We start from the raw sequence: 17450 nt of genomic DNA, 5'->3' as shown, positions 1-17450 counted from the left end.
AAATTTAACTCAGCGCCTTGTACACCCCTACTTTTAGAATGGTTTGGCCCGATGGCTGACTGTCTCTCTGTGAGGGGGAAGCGGCCTACTGCGCAGGTGCAGAGCTGTCACTTCCGCTATCGGGAGATACCGGAGCGATGGTGAGTGACTAGGGGACGTTCCCGGTGCGTTACCGGCAGGGGTATGCGAACCGTTGCGGCCTTGTTGGCTGGGCAGGAGGCCCGGGAGGCTGTAAGCAGGAGCTGTCACGGCTAGGCCGCTGTCAGGGAACCGCCCTGGGGTGGGTGAATCAACCGGTGGAGGGGCGGAGGCCGCCCGGGGAGTGTGCAGTGGACGGATCCGGGGCCCTGGGCCTCCTGCTGGGTGCTCTGTAGCCATGTCCGTGTGTGTGTGAGGGGCCCCTATTCTGTGGCCCTGGGGTGGTGGTCACACACGGGTCTCTCCCCAGCATTGCACAATACTAGAGGAGGTGCTGCATGCAGGAAGTCCGAGCGTGCAAGTGCAATGTGTCCGAGCATGCAAGTGCAATGTGTCCCCTGCATCTCTGGAGCAGGAATTCTTCTGTGCACTGAGATAAATTTGCAATAAAAACCTTAAAATGACAAAATTTCATATTATTTCCATGTTTCGTAAATGGCGGCTTTTTAAAAAAATTTTTTGCATTTGGCTGAAATCCGCTGATGTGTTTTTGTTGCGGCTTCATGCCCCCCCCCCCCCCATAAAAGTCAATGCCAGTGTGGTGCTGGAGTTGCTGCTTCCATTGATTTCTATGGAACATACACAGTGAAGGGGTTGGCATTGCCACACGTGGGCACTTAATATCTTGGCACAGGACACACTTTAGGCCCCGTTTAATATTGGGGCCATTGTGCCCACTAGCAGCCTCTCCTGGAGATTACTGGGGTTGCGGTGGGAGGAGTCATGTTCTGCCGTGCGATGGGCCGTATTAGCGGAAGTTGTCATCTGGTATCAGAGTGGCGATCGGTTGTCAGAGTCGGTAGAGATAAGTTATCGCGCCTAGAGCCAAAAAGGTTATGCCAGGAAGCGGGTGAGAGGTACATAGGTGTTGCGCTTGTACAGTAGACCGCCGTTTGGGGGACACAATCTGCAGGGGTGGGGCCCGGGATAGGCGGCTTTGGTCACATGACACGCTGGGTGATATCCTAGAATCCGTTTCCCCATGAAAAGTTATTTCTGATATACTTTTGTTTCCACTGTTTGCCAAGATCTGCTTGCTGTCGGTGAATGGAAACAGTCTAGAGCCTGTAACGGACCCCAGTACTTCTGACAGCTGAGCGTTGGCCTTCAGTCTAGAATCGATTGCCCACAATTGTAGCAAAGTCTCAGCCGTGAGAAGTATTCGCTCTGTACAGGTTTTCAGCCTCTGGGGTGCTTCTATTCAGTGCCAGCCAGCAGAGATCTGGAGGAGGGTTGGGAATTGAAACACTCAAGGTGTGTGAACCTTTACTATAGAAGCCCCAGGGACCCCTTTAAAGTTGTGGGGCCCGTCGCATGTGCCACCACTTTGTGATCACTGGGTATCCAACCTATGGGACCCTCACTGATAAGCTGAGCCCAGCGGCCCCTTCCCTGTTTCCTGCGCAGCACCAAATGCATTGGAGCTGCCGCTGACCCCATTCACTTGAATAGCCCTGAAAAGCCTGCCGCACTGCATTACCCCTGTGGCCCCTTAATTCTCAGGATCAAACACTTAGACGCCCACGATCATCCAAGCGGTACGCCGTCCCTTTATAAAAATAGGAATACCCCTTTAACTGTAGTAAAGCGGTGTCCTCCCACAGGCAGTTACCCAAATGAATGGCCGTCCATGTGAGAGATGAACGGACCGGGTCTGCCAGACCGAGCACTGCGGCTTGTTTGCACCTTTTGCCTATTACTCGCGGGTTGGGGGTGTCCGTATTACATCCATATGGCCTAATGGTGTATAAGGAGGGGGGGGGGGGGGGGCCGAGGCAACCCATGTAAAACATGTCACACACCAGGTATATACATGTGTTTTATGGCGCAGTTTTGAATAGAATTTGACTATAACTGCGTCCAGACCGCGAGAGAAGCCGCACGTAATGCATACCCCCTGCATCGTTACCCTGGGCCCCGGCAACTTTTGGTTGTAGTAGAATCCTGCCTTTACGTATGGCGTTATGGCTGAGCACGTGGGAACGTTCCGTCCTATAGGAAGGCATTGAAGTGGTGCTCGCTGGTCCTTCTACCGCACTTATTCCATGCCCAGATTTTGCCGCGATGCCCTATCCTTAGGCTACATGCACAGAAACGTTTGTTTCTGTTCCGTTTTTTTTTGTTTTTTTTTTGCGAATAGGATGCGCACCCATTCCTTTCAATGGGTCCGCAAAAAATGCAGACCGCACACCGTGTTCTGCCCGCATCAGTATGTCCGTTCCGTACCCCCGCAAAAAAAATAAAAATAGAACATGTTCTATTCTTGTCCGTTTTAGGCATTGTTACAATGGATCCGCAAAAAAAAAACGGATGGCATACGGATGTCACTTTGCCGTCACTTTAAAAGATTGGAATACCCCTGTTAAAGGGATGGGCCGCTCATCATTTATTAGTTATGTCTGCGTAGCGTCAGCGCTGTACAGAAGTTGTCATCCATAAGTCCCTGTCCCCAATGACACACCCAGGGACCAACCTCGAGGCTGGGTCATATGGGGGGGACCCGGGACCCCTTTCATTGGCCGCCCTTGTGGGGTAACTGCACAGCCCTGCAGTCTTGATCCATTCCTAGGGAATCTTTGCTCCATCTCCCTGTGTCTCTGTGGCGGGGAGGGGTTCCTGGGCGGCTGCGGATGGTATTCCTCGCTGTGTCCGGACTTGTCGCCCGCCCAAGGGCAAGATGTGGGAAGCTGATCGCAGTCAGGGCACGTGGACAGGTTTGTAAACTCCATAGTAGATGAGCTTGTCGCCCACCCCCCCCCCCCCCCCCCCCATTGATTTCTGTTGTGTTGGCGCTGTCGGGTGTCGTGCTTCCTGGCGGGTCATTGTGGTTTAGTTGCTTCCGCCTTTAGCTTCATTTATAACCTGTCTGAAAATTTAGGGCTGCTGCTCCTTTTGGACAACTTTTCAAATTGCCCCTCTCCCCCCCCCCCCCCCCCCCCCCCCCCCCCCCCGATTGCTCTGTGCCCCCCAGACACAGCGCCAGGTATCTCCACTGCAGTGTTATATGGCGACTCTTCAGATGAACGCCCATGCTTGTAATACTAGGACGGCTTCAGTCCGCTACATATACCAATTGTCCCTCTCCACTGGCTCACAAAGAGGGGGGGTCCTGAGCTGGAGACCCCCCCCTTCTGTAATGTCCATATTCATTAATATGGCATGTGGACCGACATTGTCTTGATCAGATGATCCCTTTAAGTTACATTATTTCTCCAGTCGCATCTAGAACAGCATTCCATTTCTTTATTTTTTTTATATCTTAAAGGGGTTGTCTGGTCTGCAGATACTGATGGCTTATCCTCAGGATTGGTCATCATTATGAATGGGGATCCTCTCGGCTCCCCCTGCCGATCAGCCGTTGTGGGCAGCCTCAGCACGGGAAACGACAAGGTATAGAGCTGGAAGCAGAAGGCGCAGCTCAGCTCCCCGGCGTGGCCGCTGCACAGTGTACCTCGATGCTACCACCTCATACACTGTACAGCTGCCCTAAACAGCAGATCGGTGGGGATGACGGGTGTTGGACCCCCCCCTCCGTTCTGAAATTGACGACCTATCCTGAGGATAGGTCATCCATCTGTTGCCCGGAGAACCCCTTTAATTCTGTCTCTGAGCTCGCCAGCCCGTGGCTGGGTTAGTGGGGGGACACGCTCCAGTCCTGCAGAGAGGGCTGCAGTGGCGATCCGGGAGCGCTCGTCCTGGAAGTCTGCTATGTGCTGGGTATGACTTGGGCATGCCCTCCGATCGTGCCAGCCTGCAAGAACTTGCCCAGTTTGGTGCCAACGAACAAATTTAAGTTTCCCAAATTTGCAGTGGAGGAGGCCATGACGGAACCTATGACACCTTGATTCTCCCCCCCTTCCCCGTTTCTGCAGTCTGAGGGGCGTACAGTGACATGGAGCTGAATCGGGCAGGTCATCATGTGGCGGACGAGGAGGGTCTTTTTGGGGCATCTTTTTCGCATTAGGTAACATGTGGGATTAAAATGAAAAATAAAATAGATTCCATTCCTGCTCGGAGAGTCACGCTCCAGAAATAGAAGCGCGCGGTCACGTTATTGCTGAGGCTCGGCAATGCGTTCCTTCTGCAGGGTGGGGGGGGGGGGGGGTCATGTACCGCTAAATAACAAAGTCAGGGGGGAGTTTTTAAAGGGACAGAAAACCTCAGCATGCTATCCTCTCTGTATGGAGTGCTATGCACGCTGCAGTTCCCTGTTATCAGCCATCATTTAGCTGGGGAGATGCTGAGAGTAGTAGTCCTCTCCAGTCCTCTACTTTGGCATATCTTCATTGCTCAGATCTGTAGTCGCCAACCTGTGACTCTCCAGCTGTTGTAAAACTACTACTCTCAGCATTTTCGGAACCGCCTTCACCACTCCTGGAGCCCATAGACTCCCAGTTTGGGAATTTGCTGGTACTTTTGCCACCAGGCTCGAGGGCCCGATGGTTTGGGGTCTTCACAGCTTCCCGGTGTAGGTGACGGACAGATCAGGTGGGGTTTCGAGGGGAAGATGGATAAATGAGAGGTGATGTCAAGCGATGGTCTTCTAGTTGCAGACCACCATTGGTGGTAGCTAAACAGTAGATTAGGATCTACCGTCGGAGCTGGAGCGAGCAGATCACAATATTACCACATCACTGAATGTCATTGTCTTCCAGCCTTCTTAAAGGGGATGTGGAAACCCCTTCTTAAAGGGAAGCGGCCCTGGCAATCGGCTCTGCCTTGATTACCTCCTACACCTGGATCAGGTTTCAATAGACGTGATGGCTAATAAGTAACTGGCTGCCAGTCTACCAGATATGGAGGGCAGGGCGTGTACTGGGACGTGTGATTGTGCACACAATACTCCCATCATCTCAGCCGACAGTACTCCATTGTATTCCTTTCCGTGTCAGTCTGATCAGAAATCCTCATGTCTCTTGCTCCACAGCAGTAAGCTGATCTATACAGCGTCGTCAGTATTGTATAGTTGCCTATATGAGCCTCATGTTGCCTAGCAACCTTGTCACTTCCTGTCTGGGCGACTACTATTTCAGCCCATGTGGATATAGAAGATGCTCCACCTCTCTACGTGATCTCCACTTCTCCTAACCTCCGTATTGTCTCTTGTATTTTCAGTCTGCCACACTTCGCCCGTACCTCAACACAGTCCGCGCCACCTTACAGGCGGCGATGTGTCTGGAAAACTTCTCGTCGCAGGTGGTGGAAAGACATAACAAACCCGAAGTAGAAGTCAGGTAAGAGACAGCGTGTTGTTTTTTGTTTTTGCTTGTTTTTGCTCACTGCAGTGTGGAGAAAGAGAATGATTATTGCTGCTGCCTGGAAACCACCAGCAAGCAGGTCCACTGCCACGGATGGATCGCATATCCTTAAAGGGGTACTCCGGTCACAAGTTATCCCCTGTTCACTGGATAAGGGATTACTGTCAGATCAGTGGGGGTCCGATTGCTGGGTTCCCCAGAACATCAGTCCTGGCTGCTCTTTTTGAATGGTTGAGTATACACGCTACTGTTCTTGTGGTCAGTGGGGGTCCCAGCAGCCAGACCCCCACCGATATAATAGATATCCCCTATCCAGTAAATAGGGCGTAACTTAGTTACCAGAATACCCCCTGAAAGCGGGTTGTCTGGTAATAATTACATTTTTTCTGCTCCGGTCCCCTGCGCTGTCCCCGCTGTCTCCAGCTTCCGGTCCCCGCACTCTTTACATCCAGCTGGCCATGGGCATGGTCACATGCAGCGCTCCAGTCAGTGACCGGCTTCAGCAGTGGTGGCCACAAGCAGTACGCCGCTTCTGATGCCAGTCATCGGCTGGAGAATGCCCATGGCCCACCAGATGTAAATGATGTAGGGACCGGAAGATGAAGACGGCGGGGGAGGGGAGCAGCATTGAGGACCAGAGGCACAGGGAGCACGCAAGTACGAATCTTCTGTATCAGCAGCCTGCGGACATTAGAGAAAATGTCATTTCCAGACAACCCCTTTAAGGTGCCCTTATACATTAGAGTTGGTCGTGTCTTTTGATTTTGGCAGGACCGGACGACTATCTTAGGTGTATGTGGTTCTCCAGACTGTCTTTCGACTACTGATATTGAGAGAAGGCAGGAGCGGGCATATTAGATTTGAACCTGCCTGATCCTTTGTTCCCACGGAAAATAAGCTGGTGCCAAAGGTGTTTGGCAGCTGCTTATTTCCTTCTCGCCATTGAGTACCTGTTCAGGGCCCCCTTTAAGAATTGGAGCGCAGAACCTCTGTCACTCGCTTTTTGGAGTCTTGTCTGTACTAATTCTCATTGATTTTCAATTTTCCTCTTAAGGCTGCGTTCAGATTGTCGGTGTTCCCGTCCATGTGCTGCACTGATTTTACTCGGACAGCACGTGGGGCCGCTCACACCTCATATTTTTTTACGCAGACTCTCAGATCGAAATAACCTATGCTACGGTGCAGTATGAGATTTCCTCGGGCTGCACCCATAGCGCCCGAAGCTGCCATGTGAGCACGGCTGAGCCCTTTCTCGTGGGTGCCCCGAGGTACCTGGCGAAGACACGTCTGTCATGGCTGTAATTATTATATATCATGAAGTAGGTGAATTACTGCGCGGTACGCCCCCAGATTTGTTTCCGAAAAGAAAGGAACCAAAATGTTCACAAATGCGTGGCAGCTTGTTGCCGTGGGAACGGTGACGTGGAGACTTGGTGCTTCCTTTTTGGAATAAGGAACTAGGTTCTTAAAGAAGAAGCGTCTTAGAGCAGGATTAACACTAGACTGCGGGTAGGAAGGTGAAAGGAAAAATGCACAGTTACATACGGCAACTGTTCATATACCATATCTGAGGGTCTTCACTGAAATGATGCAGTGAGACTGCTGCCAGCGTGGTGCCAATCAAGCTTTGGGCATAGCGTGTGACACAAGGCAGCTGCCAAGGAACCCCGTCTCATCCACGTAATCACCAGCTGCCACGTAATATGCACTCCTCTGTCCACGGGCAAAGGAACCCGCTCCCTTCTTACATCTCCTACCTTAAAAATGCGGAATTAATTCCTCTCCTTATTATAAAGCATAATGGAAAACACTTATATAAAGTATTCACCCAAAGTGCTTCAGTCCGTTAGTCCATAGAATTCAGGTAATTGCACTCTGGTATCAGCGGCTTCAGGTGTCGGATGGAAAACGCTACTTGCAACATTTTTTTTCAGGCTGCTATCTGGAAGTGTAGTGCCGCATTCACGATCGCTGCTCCGGTATCGAGCCTCTACACTTGCTGAGATTAGAAGATCCAGCCGACATTGTGCTAACGTGTATGGCTTCTCTGAGCAGCGGCGCAGGCTTGAGGTTGTCAGCCCTGTCAATCAAGCTGCAGGGGAGACAACCCCTTAGGCCTCAAGATCTCTGATAAGCAAATCAATTTGCATGTCCCATGGCTTCCATAACCACCTCTGTGCTGATGACACTCACATCTACCTCTCTGGCCCAGATGTCTCGTCTCTTCTATCCAGAATCCTAGTGTGTCCATCAGCTATGTCTTCATTCTTCTCCTCCCGCTCAACTCAATATGGAGAGAACAGGTTATTCTTCCTTCCCTAAATCTCTCAGCTCCCCTACCTGACCTTCAGTATACAGTTAACTGCACCACGCTCTCTTCCAGGTCCGCTGCCTGGGGTGACATCACATCCAAACCCTCACCTCCACCCGCCACTTTCAATTCAAGAATGTCTCTCGTATTCGCTAGTTCCTCACCCCTGAGTCAACTAAAATTCTTGTGCACGCCCTCATCCTCTCCCTCCTGGACTACTGCAACATCCTCCTCTGTGGCCTCCGATCCAGCTCTCTCGCTCCCCTCCAGACTATCCTCAACTCCGTTGCCCGACTAATCCACCTCTTCCCTTGTTTCTCCTCTGCCAATGCCTTTACTCCCCATTACCCAGCGAACTCAGTTCAAGATACTAATAGCTACTTATAAAGTACCACATCTCTGACCTGCTTTCCTGAGGCCTCCCCACATGTAATCTCCAATCCTCACGGCATGTCTAAGGGTCCATTCACACGTCCGTGGTGTATTGCGGATCCGCAATACACCCGGCCAGCACCCCCCATAGAACTGCCTATTTTTGTCCGCACCAAGAATAGGACATGTTCTATTTTTTTGCGGAGCCGCGGCCCGGAAGTTCGGTGTGCTCTCCACATCCCATTCTGCCCCATTGAGAATGAATGGGTCCGCACCCGTTCCCGATATTGCATAACGGATGTGGACCCATTTGTGGACGTGTGAATGGACCCTTACTCTGTTCTCCTCTGGTCTGTTCTTCACACAATCGTCTACAACAGGCATCCTCAAACTGCGGCCCTCCAGCTGTTGCAAAACTACAATTCCCAGCATGCCCGAACAGCCTACAGGTATTAGCCTACAGCAGAGCATTGTGGGAGTTGTATTTTTACAACAGCTGGAGGGCCGCAGTTTGAGGGTGCCTGGTCTACAAGATTTCTCTCCCACACTCTGGAATTTGCTCCCAACACATCAGACTCTCCCCCGACATCAAAACCTTTAAAAGGAACCTGAAAAACCACCTCTTCAGGAACGCCTACCACCTGCAATCAGCATTCTGCCACCATGCAGCCATACAAGCAGCTTCTACCCTCACCTTCCTTCCCCTTGTAGATTGTAAGCTCTTGCGGGCAGGGTCCTCTCCCACTCTGTACCAATCTGTTAAAGGGGTTTTCTGAGACTTTATAACCCCTCCTCTGGATAGGTCATCAGTATCTGATCGGTGGGGGTCCGACACCTAGGACCCCCGCCAATCAGCTGTTTGAGTAGGCAGCAGCGCTCCTGTGAACTTTTCAGCCTTCTCTCAGCTTTTCCTAGGCCATGTGATGTCATGTGGCCTAGGAGCGGCTCACAGCCCAATAGAGGGGAAAGGGGCTGAGCGCGATACCAAGCGCAGTTGCTATACTGAGAGATGGCCGCGGCGCTCCGGCCTCCAGCAAACCGTTGATCGGCGTGGGTCCTGGGTGTCAGACCCACACCAGTCTGATACTGATGACCTATCCAGAGGATAAGTCATCAGCTATACAATCTTGGAAAACCCTTTTAAGTTCATGCACATTGTACTTGTGCTTTTAGGCCTCTTGCACACGGCCTTTTTTTTTTTTTTTTCGTTTCCGTTCTGTCTTTTGCGTTTCGTATACGCACCATATACGGAACCATTCATTTCCGTATGCCTTCCGTTTCCGTATTTCCTTTCCGTTCTATTAGGGGCCAGATGTTCCTTTCCGCAAAAAAACGGAATGCACACGGATGTCATTCGTATTTTTTGCGGATCCGGTTTTTGCGGACCGCAAAATACTGAAAAGACATACGGTCGTGTGCAAGAGGCCTTATATTATGTACGTGAACCCCCTCTTAGATGTAGAGCACCACTGGACGGAGGACAAAGAAGGAACTCTACTTTTCTCCATCTTTCCTAGGATCTGCTGCCCCCTTATGATGGCGGGGGTCCCTGCGGTCAGCGCACATAGTGATATAGCATATGTTGTGTATGAGAAGCTGTCCCTTAGCATCTCCATCTTCTTTTGCAGGAGTAGTAAAGAACTGCTCTTACAGCCAGTGGTCATCAGCAGGAACGAGAAGGAAAAAGTGTTGATTGAGGGATCCATTAACTCCGTGCGTGTCAGCATCGCAGTGAAACAGGTGAGTTGACAAGAGGGGTGGTCTGCCTCAGTGGCTTTTCAGCTATTGCAAGGCTGCAGACCACCTTTGTGGCCGGGAAATGTCCATGTCCACCTGGTCACTCCTCCTATCACCATTTACCACTGGGTGGTACTTATTTCGGGCTTGATCCAGAGGGGCAAAAGATCTCCTGCTTTGGGGGACCCAGCCTCTCCCTGTCAATACGTGTCCAAAATACCAGCCAATCGGCAGCCTGGCTTAGACCTGATGTTTTTTGTTTGTTTTTTTGCCCCTTCAGTGGGGATGAATTGAAGGATTACATTTTATATATTTTAAATGGTTACTTTTTTGTTTTACTTTTAGGCTGATGAAATTGAAAAGATTTTATGTCACAAATTCATGCGCTTCATGATGATGAGAGCGGAAAATTTCTTTATCCTGCGCAGAAAGCCTGTAGAGGTGAGCACCGTTCTCCGCCCATGTGTTGCAGAATCCATGAAAAAAATTAAATTAAATCAAATCACAAATTTATCTTTAAAGAGTCCATTAGAGGTTATCATGTTCCTGTCTTTTAATTATGAGAGGTGATTTAAAGGGGACCTGTCCCCAATTATATTCCATGAGTCACTATCTACGATGACGCTTCGTTTCCTTTGCACCTGTGTAGATAAGGGGGTTATCTAGGATATTGATGGCCCATCAATATCCGATCTGCGGGGTCCGTGGTCCTGCTCCCCCACCCATCAGTTGTTTGATGTATCCAGGAAGTCATCACCAAAATTAGGGTCCATTCACACGTCCGTAAGTGTTCTGCGGATCCGCCAAACACTGGCAATGTGCATTCCGCAATTTGCAGACCGCACATCGCCAGCACTATAATAGAAAATGCCTAATCTTGTCCGCAATATTTTTTTGCGGAAACGGAAGTGTGGATCCGCGGATGCAGACAGCACATTCCGGCCCCATTGAAAATGAATGGGTCTGCACCTGTTCCGCAAAATTGCGGAACGGATGCGGACCCATTTTGCGGACGTGTGAATGGACCCTTACACCGCTCCGTCCATTGTGTAGTGGACAGAGCTGGATCTGCACTCCTCAATGAGAGCAGCATTACAGTTACCAGCTCCATGCACTAAGGAATAGAGGGCGGTTTGTAGTTCCAGCACCGACTTCCTAGACAACCCCTTTAACCCCTTAAGGACCCTGGGATTTTCCATTTTTGCGTTTTCACTTTTCACTCCCCACCTTCCTATAGTCATAACTTTTTTATTTTTCCTTTCACATAGCCTTATAAGGGCTTATTGTTTGCTGGACAAGTTGTGCTTTCCAATGGCAACATTTACGGTTGCATACCATGTAGTAGGGAGCGGGGAAAAAAATTCCAAATGGGGTAGAATTGGGAAAATATTTTTATTTTTACACTGTACACTATGCGGGCAAATTTACACTGTTATCTTCATTCTCCAGGTCAGTACGGTTCCAACGATACCACACTTCTATAATTAAAAAGTTTTTCATAACCATATTCTGACCCCTATAACTATTTTGTAGCTATGTGTACGGGGCTGTGTGAGGGCTCATTTTTTGCGGGACAATCTGTAACTTTTTGATCACTTTTTATAAAAAAACGGAGTACTTGAAATGACAAAAAATGGCAAATTGGCTGTTATTATTTTTTTCCCGCTATGCCATTTGCCGTATGCCATTAATATTGTAATATTTTAATAGTATGGGCACGTGGCAATGCCCATGATGTTTGTTTGTTTGTTTGTTTATTTTATTAAGTATTTTTATTTTAAGGAAAGGTGATTTGAACTTTTTATATATATATATATATATATATATATATATATATATATATATATATATATATATTTATATATTTATATTTATTTATTTATTTTGTAAAAAGATTTTTTTTTTTTTTACTTTTTTCAAGTCACCTTGGAGGACAATAACTGGCGATCATTCAATTGCCCATAGTATTCAGTGATGGCTAAAAAGCCATCATTGAAGACTTCATTTAAAATAGCAGAGACCCCGCGGCTAAGGCGCCCGCTGCGAGTGGGCGCCATGTTTAGGGATCGGACCCATGACGTACAGCTACGTCATGGGTCCTTTAAGGGTTAAGCATATTGCGTTCTTCTGGTTACGGCAGCTCCTACTGCAGAGGCAAGTATCTGCTTGGAAGCATGTGGGCTATGGTAGACACTCCACCAGGCATCCAGGCTCATTATGCAGAAGTTTGCATCTTGTTTCACACGCTGCAGACGGAGGTCCCCCTTACACATCCGTGTCTGTGACACCTGTGACATGATAATCGTTGTTTCATCGATGAAGGACCCCTGTTTGGTCCCTGTATCTGTTTTTTGCCCCCCGTGTCGCATGAATTCCATGGCACTGCTGGGCTGAAAATTAATTTTCAGAGCATCTCCTAGCAACTATCCATGAAAACCATGGACCGCATCCGTGTTGTGTCTGGGTCCGTAAAAACCACATAGACTATAATGTTCATGAGAGATCCGCAAAAATAAGGCTTCCTTCCATGGTGTCCCCACAGTCCGTGAGAAAACCACTGGTGTGTGAATACTCGCATAGAAGTCAATGAATACGTGTGCTGTCTGTGGAGACCGTGGGCAGCACACGTCCATGATTCGCTGACATATGGTGGAGGCCTTACTGTGCAGTGTATGTGGATAGAGTGTAGAACATGCCATCCACATTCTGCGCGTAAAAACAAGCATGCTACAAAGTCCCCAAATCCACAGCATGCTTATTATGTTGCAGAAAATGCTGCAGATTTTATCCGTCGGTGTTAATGGTTCCAGATGAGCCGCTGATCTGATTGTGTTTCTGGCGAGATCCACGGGAGAATGGTTTTCCCGTATGTGGATGTCCCCCCTGGTGCTGCTGTTTGTTCCTGGGCATCGATTCTGTCTGCCTGTATTTCCCTCTAATATCCCACACACATAAACGATCACATACAATTGGGGACATGTTTCCTTTAAATCATCGCCTTCTATTGTTAAAGGGGTTGTCCAGCACCCAATTCCTCAATACCGCCCTGGTTCCTGCTGTTCTCCACTTCCTGGTCCTGATTCGACATGCTGGAAGTGCCAGGAGATGTTTTATAATCCTTTAACAGGTGCTCATTTTTGCAAAAAAAAACAAAAAAAAACTGCCATAATTTTATAATTCTGGACAGCCCCTTAAAATGGGTTGTTGTTGTTCGTCTCTGGGGACCTTTTCTTCAGCGGCCGCACAGGGAGAATTATACTCGCCTGATCCCCACCGCGGGGTTCCGGCTTCATCACTGGTCTGGGGTCCAGTTTGACACGGGTCACGTGGCCGTTGCAGCCAATGACTGGCTGCAGCAATGAGTTGTCAACCATGTGTAACACGACCTAGCGACACATGGGAAAACAAGTCACCGCTCCGGCCAGACATCTGCTGCAGTGGCCACGTGACTCGCCAGATGTTGAGGTGGGTAACACAGAGACCTGTGGTACATGAGAGAGAGCGATGGAGCTGGAACCCAGCGGCGGAGTTCCGGTAAAAATGATTCCCACCGGAGGTCCGACCATGCAGGGTCATCTGAAGAGAAGGTCCCCAGGGGTGAACAACTCTTTAAGCCTGCTGCAGTTTGTGGTACTAGATACTATGTATGGGTATGTTCGTGTGCAAGTCTCTGTTCACATTGCTATCAGAGGGTTCATTTGGAGCCTTTGTTGGCGATCTTGGCAGATTTTGCTGAAAGAATAGTGCAGTATGCGGCGCCATTCTTTCTATCAAAATGGCAGAACCTGATGAACCCCATTACCGTGCAAGAAATCCTCCAGAGCTTTGTGATTCATGTTGTATACAGAAGCCCCAGCCGCAGTGTGAACTCTGCCTAACATCTTCCACAGTTGTCAGGGTGTAGTCCTTCTCAGGAGCTGCCGATGCGTAGAAGCAATTAGCGGCACCCATCTGATTTGGAACGGCGTTTAAAGCAATGGTTTTTATCTTGTTCCCAGGGATACGACATCAGCTTCCTGATCACAAACTTCCACACGGAGCAAATGTACAAACACAAGCTGGTCGACTTCGTGATTCATTTTATGGAGGAGATCGACAAGGAGATCAGCGAGATGAAGCTGTCAGTCAACGCTAGAGCCCGTATCGTAGCCGAGGAATTCCTTAAGAATGTAAGAGCACTTACCTCTGACTAGGAGCGGATGCCGTTCCGCCTCGTGCACCTTGAGCTTGGAGCCTCCCTCAGGGCACCAGCAGATCTGGACGTAGTTAATTGACTGCAGAGACCCCCCACTGGTCCTAGAAATAATGGGGGTTGTAGGGTGTCCACACATTTACAGCTCTGAAAGGGATTGGACCAAGAGCAGCATTTATCGCCCATCCCCAGGACAGGTTATAAATATATGATCACTGGGGGGTCTGACCCCTGGGACCCCAACTGAACACTCTGTAAATGGAGCGCTGTTTCACACTTGTGACCACTGCTCCATTCACTTCTATGGAAATGCTATTGTAGTGAATGACTTGGTGGTCACACATGCGCATCGCTGCTCCATGCACACAGGGCACCCCCGTGCTCCTGTCCCAGCAGTCGGATCCCAGCGATCACATTAGTTTTTTTCATATGTTAGTGGTTTGGTAAAAGAAAAGTTGCACTTTCAGTTTCATTCATTTTCAGACCTTCTGATATTCAGGTTATGACCTGCTCCTAGTTTCAGGCTTCTCTTATGTGGATATGTCCCTCCCAGTAATACATGCAGCATGTGAGGTCTGTGTGTCCAGGATGCTGCTGCCTTCACTAGCTCTCATGTATTAGCACAGCTTCATTATTGGACAGATTTCTCCTTCTACAGACCATGAGGGATCTTCTCTCTCTAGTGCTAAGGAATACGTGAACCCACCCCTGCAAAGTCTGCCATGGGTTCTTTCCACTCTCTCCACATTGATACGCTACCTAAATGATTCATACACTTCCTGTGCACTCTGCAGTGTTTGCTTTCTTATCTATTTGACACAATGCAATCTGTGTGATCTGCCCTACCTGAAGCTTTCACTTCTCTCCACACTCTGATCTGTTATGTACATCCTTTTTTTCATGCACTGCGGCTATCTAAAAGAGAACTCTTCTTTTTCTGTCTGATTCAGAGCTCCATGTCCTGTACAAAGACCATGCATAAGTTATGAATTCCTAACCACCACTAGGGGGAGCTCAGGACCTTACTGCATACTGTTTATACATTAAACTCCTTAATAACACTGTATGCACCCTAGTGGTGAATGCAGGAGGACAATTCTGTAGATGTGTGACATGGAACTTTGTGTCTGTGTATAAAATTCTTCTCGTTGACAAAGTGCCCTAACAGTTTCCCTTTCTCCACCTCTTTTGCAGTTTTAAAGACCGATTGCAGACAGCGGATGTGACTCCCTCATTTTGCTCCTGGATCTCTGCATCACTGCCCAGCGTGGCGGGGAATAAAAGGGCCGAGGGAGGGGGCTTGCATTTAGGTGCAGAATTAAGGAAACGGTGAATGTCTGTCAGGTAGACCTCAGGGGGAAATGTACATGGCATTTACCTTCATTCCAAATTCCCCCACAGGATGGGACAGAATATTTTTATTGTTATTTTGAGAGAAACTTTATGTGCTTGTCTGAACCTGTAACCCACTTTATTTTCTATATTTCTTCCATTTTTATTATTGCTTTAGATTTCTTTTTTTCCAGCAGTTTCTACAAAGAAGGTCCTTAAAGTGATTTTCAATGGAACCTTCAGTGGCACTGAAGGGGTTACTCTCGAGTGCATTATCAGCTCTCTCTCTTTCTCTTTCCATTCCCCTCTCCCCTAAATAATTTTGTTTTCTTTTGGGGGGAAGCAAAGCCGACCAAGGATTGAGTGCGCAATACACAGCCTGGTGCATGTATTGTAAGCTGCAGGCATTCTTCCTGCCCTCGGACACGCCTGCCAGCGAGACGGTTCACGTTTTTATTTTTACGGACGACGCCATCTTTTCCAGAGGTACTGTAAGGCTTTCCGTACTGCCCGGCCTCACCCGCAGTTGTTAAATGGGAGATCATGAACCCTCGTCAGGAAGCCTCTCGTCTATATTTCCACTCCATACGGACCTTTTTGCCAAATCACACGGTTTATTTCATGACGGTGTTACTGAATTGTGAGAGCGCTGGTCCCCCCCCCCCTCGCCCCCTGCCTCATGAGAATTGGCAATCTTCAAAAAGAACAAAGTGATATTCTGTATCTTCTGCTTTTTTTGCACTTAACGTAGATTTTTCTTATTCCAAAAATAAAGCCTTTTTGTCCTGTCTCTGCTGTTTTTTGCTGTCCCTCATTATTGGTTTGCGTTTAGTAAAATGGTTGTCGGTAAAGGGGTTGTCCCCCATCTGGATCTTTACAGCATATCCTACCGATACGCCATAAATGTCCCACAAGTGCTGGTCCCACCTCTGGGATCCGGTCATGGAGAAGACACCACTCATGCACGCCGTTCTCTATTCACTGCTATGGGACTTCCAAAAATGGCCAAGTACTTGCTCATTTTTTAGTCCCATAGCGATGAATGAAGAAGTGCTGCGCATGTGCCGTGTCCTCTCTAGTCACTGCAATGAATGCAGAGGAGGCCGTATGTGTGTGACATTCACTGTGGGGCCCTGAGCCCTCGATATGCCATAAATGTCCTTTAAAGCGAGTATTAGAAGACGGTATAGTAGGTGGTCTTCTACAGGCTGACTTTATTGTAGGAGGTCACCCAATAATGGTGGTCTTTCATTCCTTTCCATGAAGGCTATGTACACCTTCGGGGGCATTTTATGATTGCATTTTACTCATTTTGGGCTAAAAATCTTTTTTTCAATTGGTCTTTATTAAAGGGGTTCTCCGGGAATTAAGAAAATGAAAATACTTAAGTATTACTTTATTATAAATATATTCACAAATACCTTTCATTTGTTATAATGGCTCGTTTTGTCTGGAGAAACAAAATGGCTGCTGTCCCATTAGTTCACACAAAACCTGTCCTGATCACACATGAGGACAAGTTACTTCACAACACTGAGGTAAAGAGCTGCCTCATCCTCCTCCTCTCTGCTCTGCTTGTCAGGGGTTATGATCCTAAATACAGATGATAAGAACTTTAGCTGAATCTCTGGGGAAGTTAGTTCATGAGTAGACATGAAGTACAGAGAGGACAGACTGTGGTAATGGAGACTGCAGACAAGTGCTGCTGCTCATTAGCCTCACCTCACCCTCCTCTCATGTCTCCTCATCTTCTCCATTCCCACAGAGATTCACCTGTATTCAGGATCATGATTCCTGACAAGCAGAGAGGAGGATGAGGCAGCACTTCCGTCCACCCATGAGTCCTATAGTGGCCGGCACAGAATTATAAAACTTTAGCCTGGATGGGTTGACAGTCTATTACAGGTTTTAATTAAGTATATCCCAGCCTACATACAAGATACCAAATTTGTAATGTCTGCCGTGTACCAACTGGGTTGTGAACCCGCCGTGTTGCGCCTTTACCCAGTAAACCACCTACCCTGGCTATGCAAGCACCGAAATGGTTCCT

General features: G+C 48.5%; 1 protein-coding gene across 1 annotated transcript in view; it reads left to right on the top strand.

Moving 5' to 3' along the window:
* The first annotated feature begins 66 nt into the window (after positions 1-66).
* The window catches only part of LOC120979758 (tubulin monoglycylase TTLL3), a 53713-nt gene continuing 36329 nt past the window's right edge, over positions 67-17450 (top strand). Inside the window, exons 1-5 of the mRNA XM_040408715.1 lie at positions 67-140; positions 5314-5432; positions 9768-9879; positions 10222-10317; positions 13875-14045. Coding sequence (XP_040264649.1) covers positions 138-140; positions 5314-5432; positions 9768-9879; positions 10222-10317; positions 13875-14045 — 501 coding nt within the window. The 5' untranslated portion in view covers positions 67-137. The remainder of the gene's footprint in view (positions 141-5313; positions 5433-9767; positions 9880-10221; positions 10318-13874; positions 14046-17450) is intronic.

This window comes from Bufo bufo, chromosome 9 (genome assembly GCF_905171765.1).
Source record: "Bufo bufo chromosome 9, aBufBuf1.1, whole genome shotgun sequence".
Taxonomy (NCBI): domain Eukaryota; kingdom Metazoa; phylum Chordata; class Amphibia; order Anura; family Bufonidae; genus Bufo; species Bufo bufo.
Note: the sequence above shows the minus strand (reverse complement) of the source record. Positions and strands in the feature narration are given on the sequence as shown.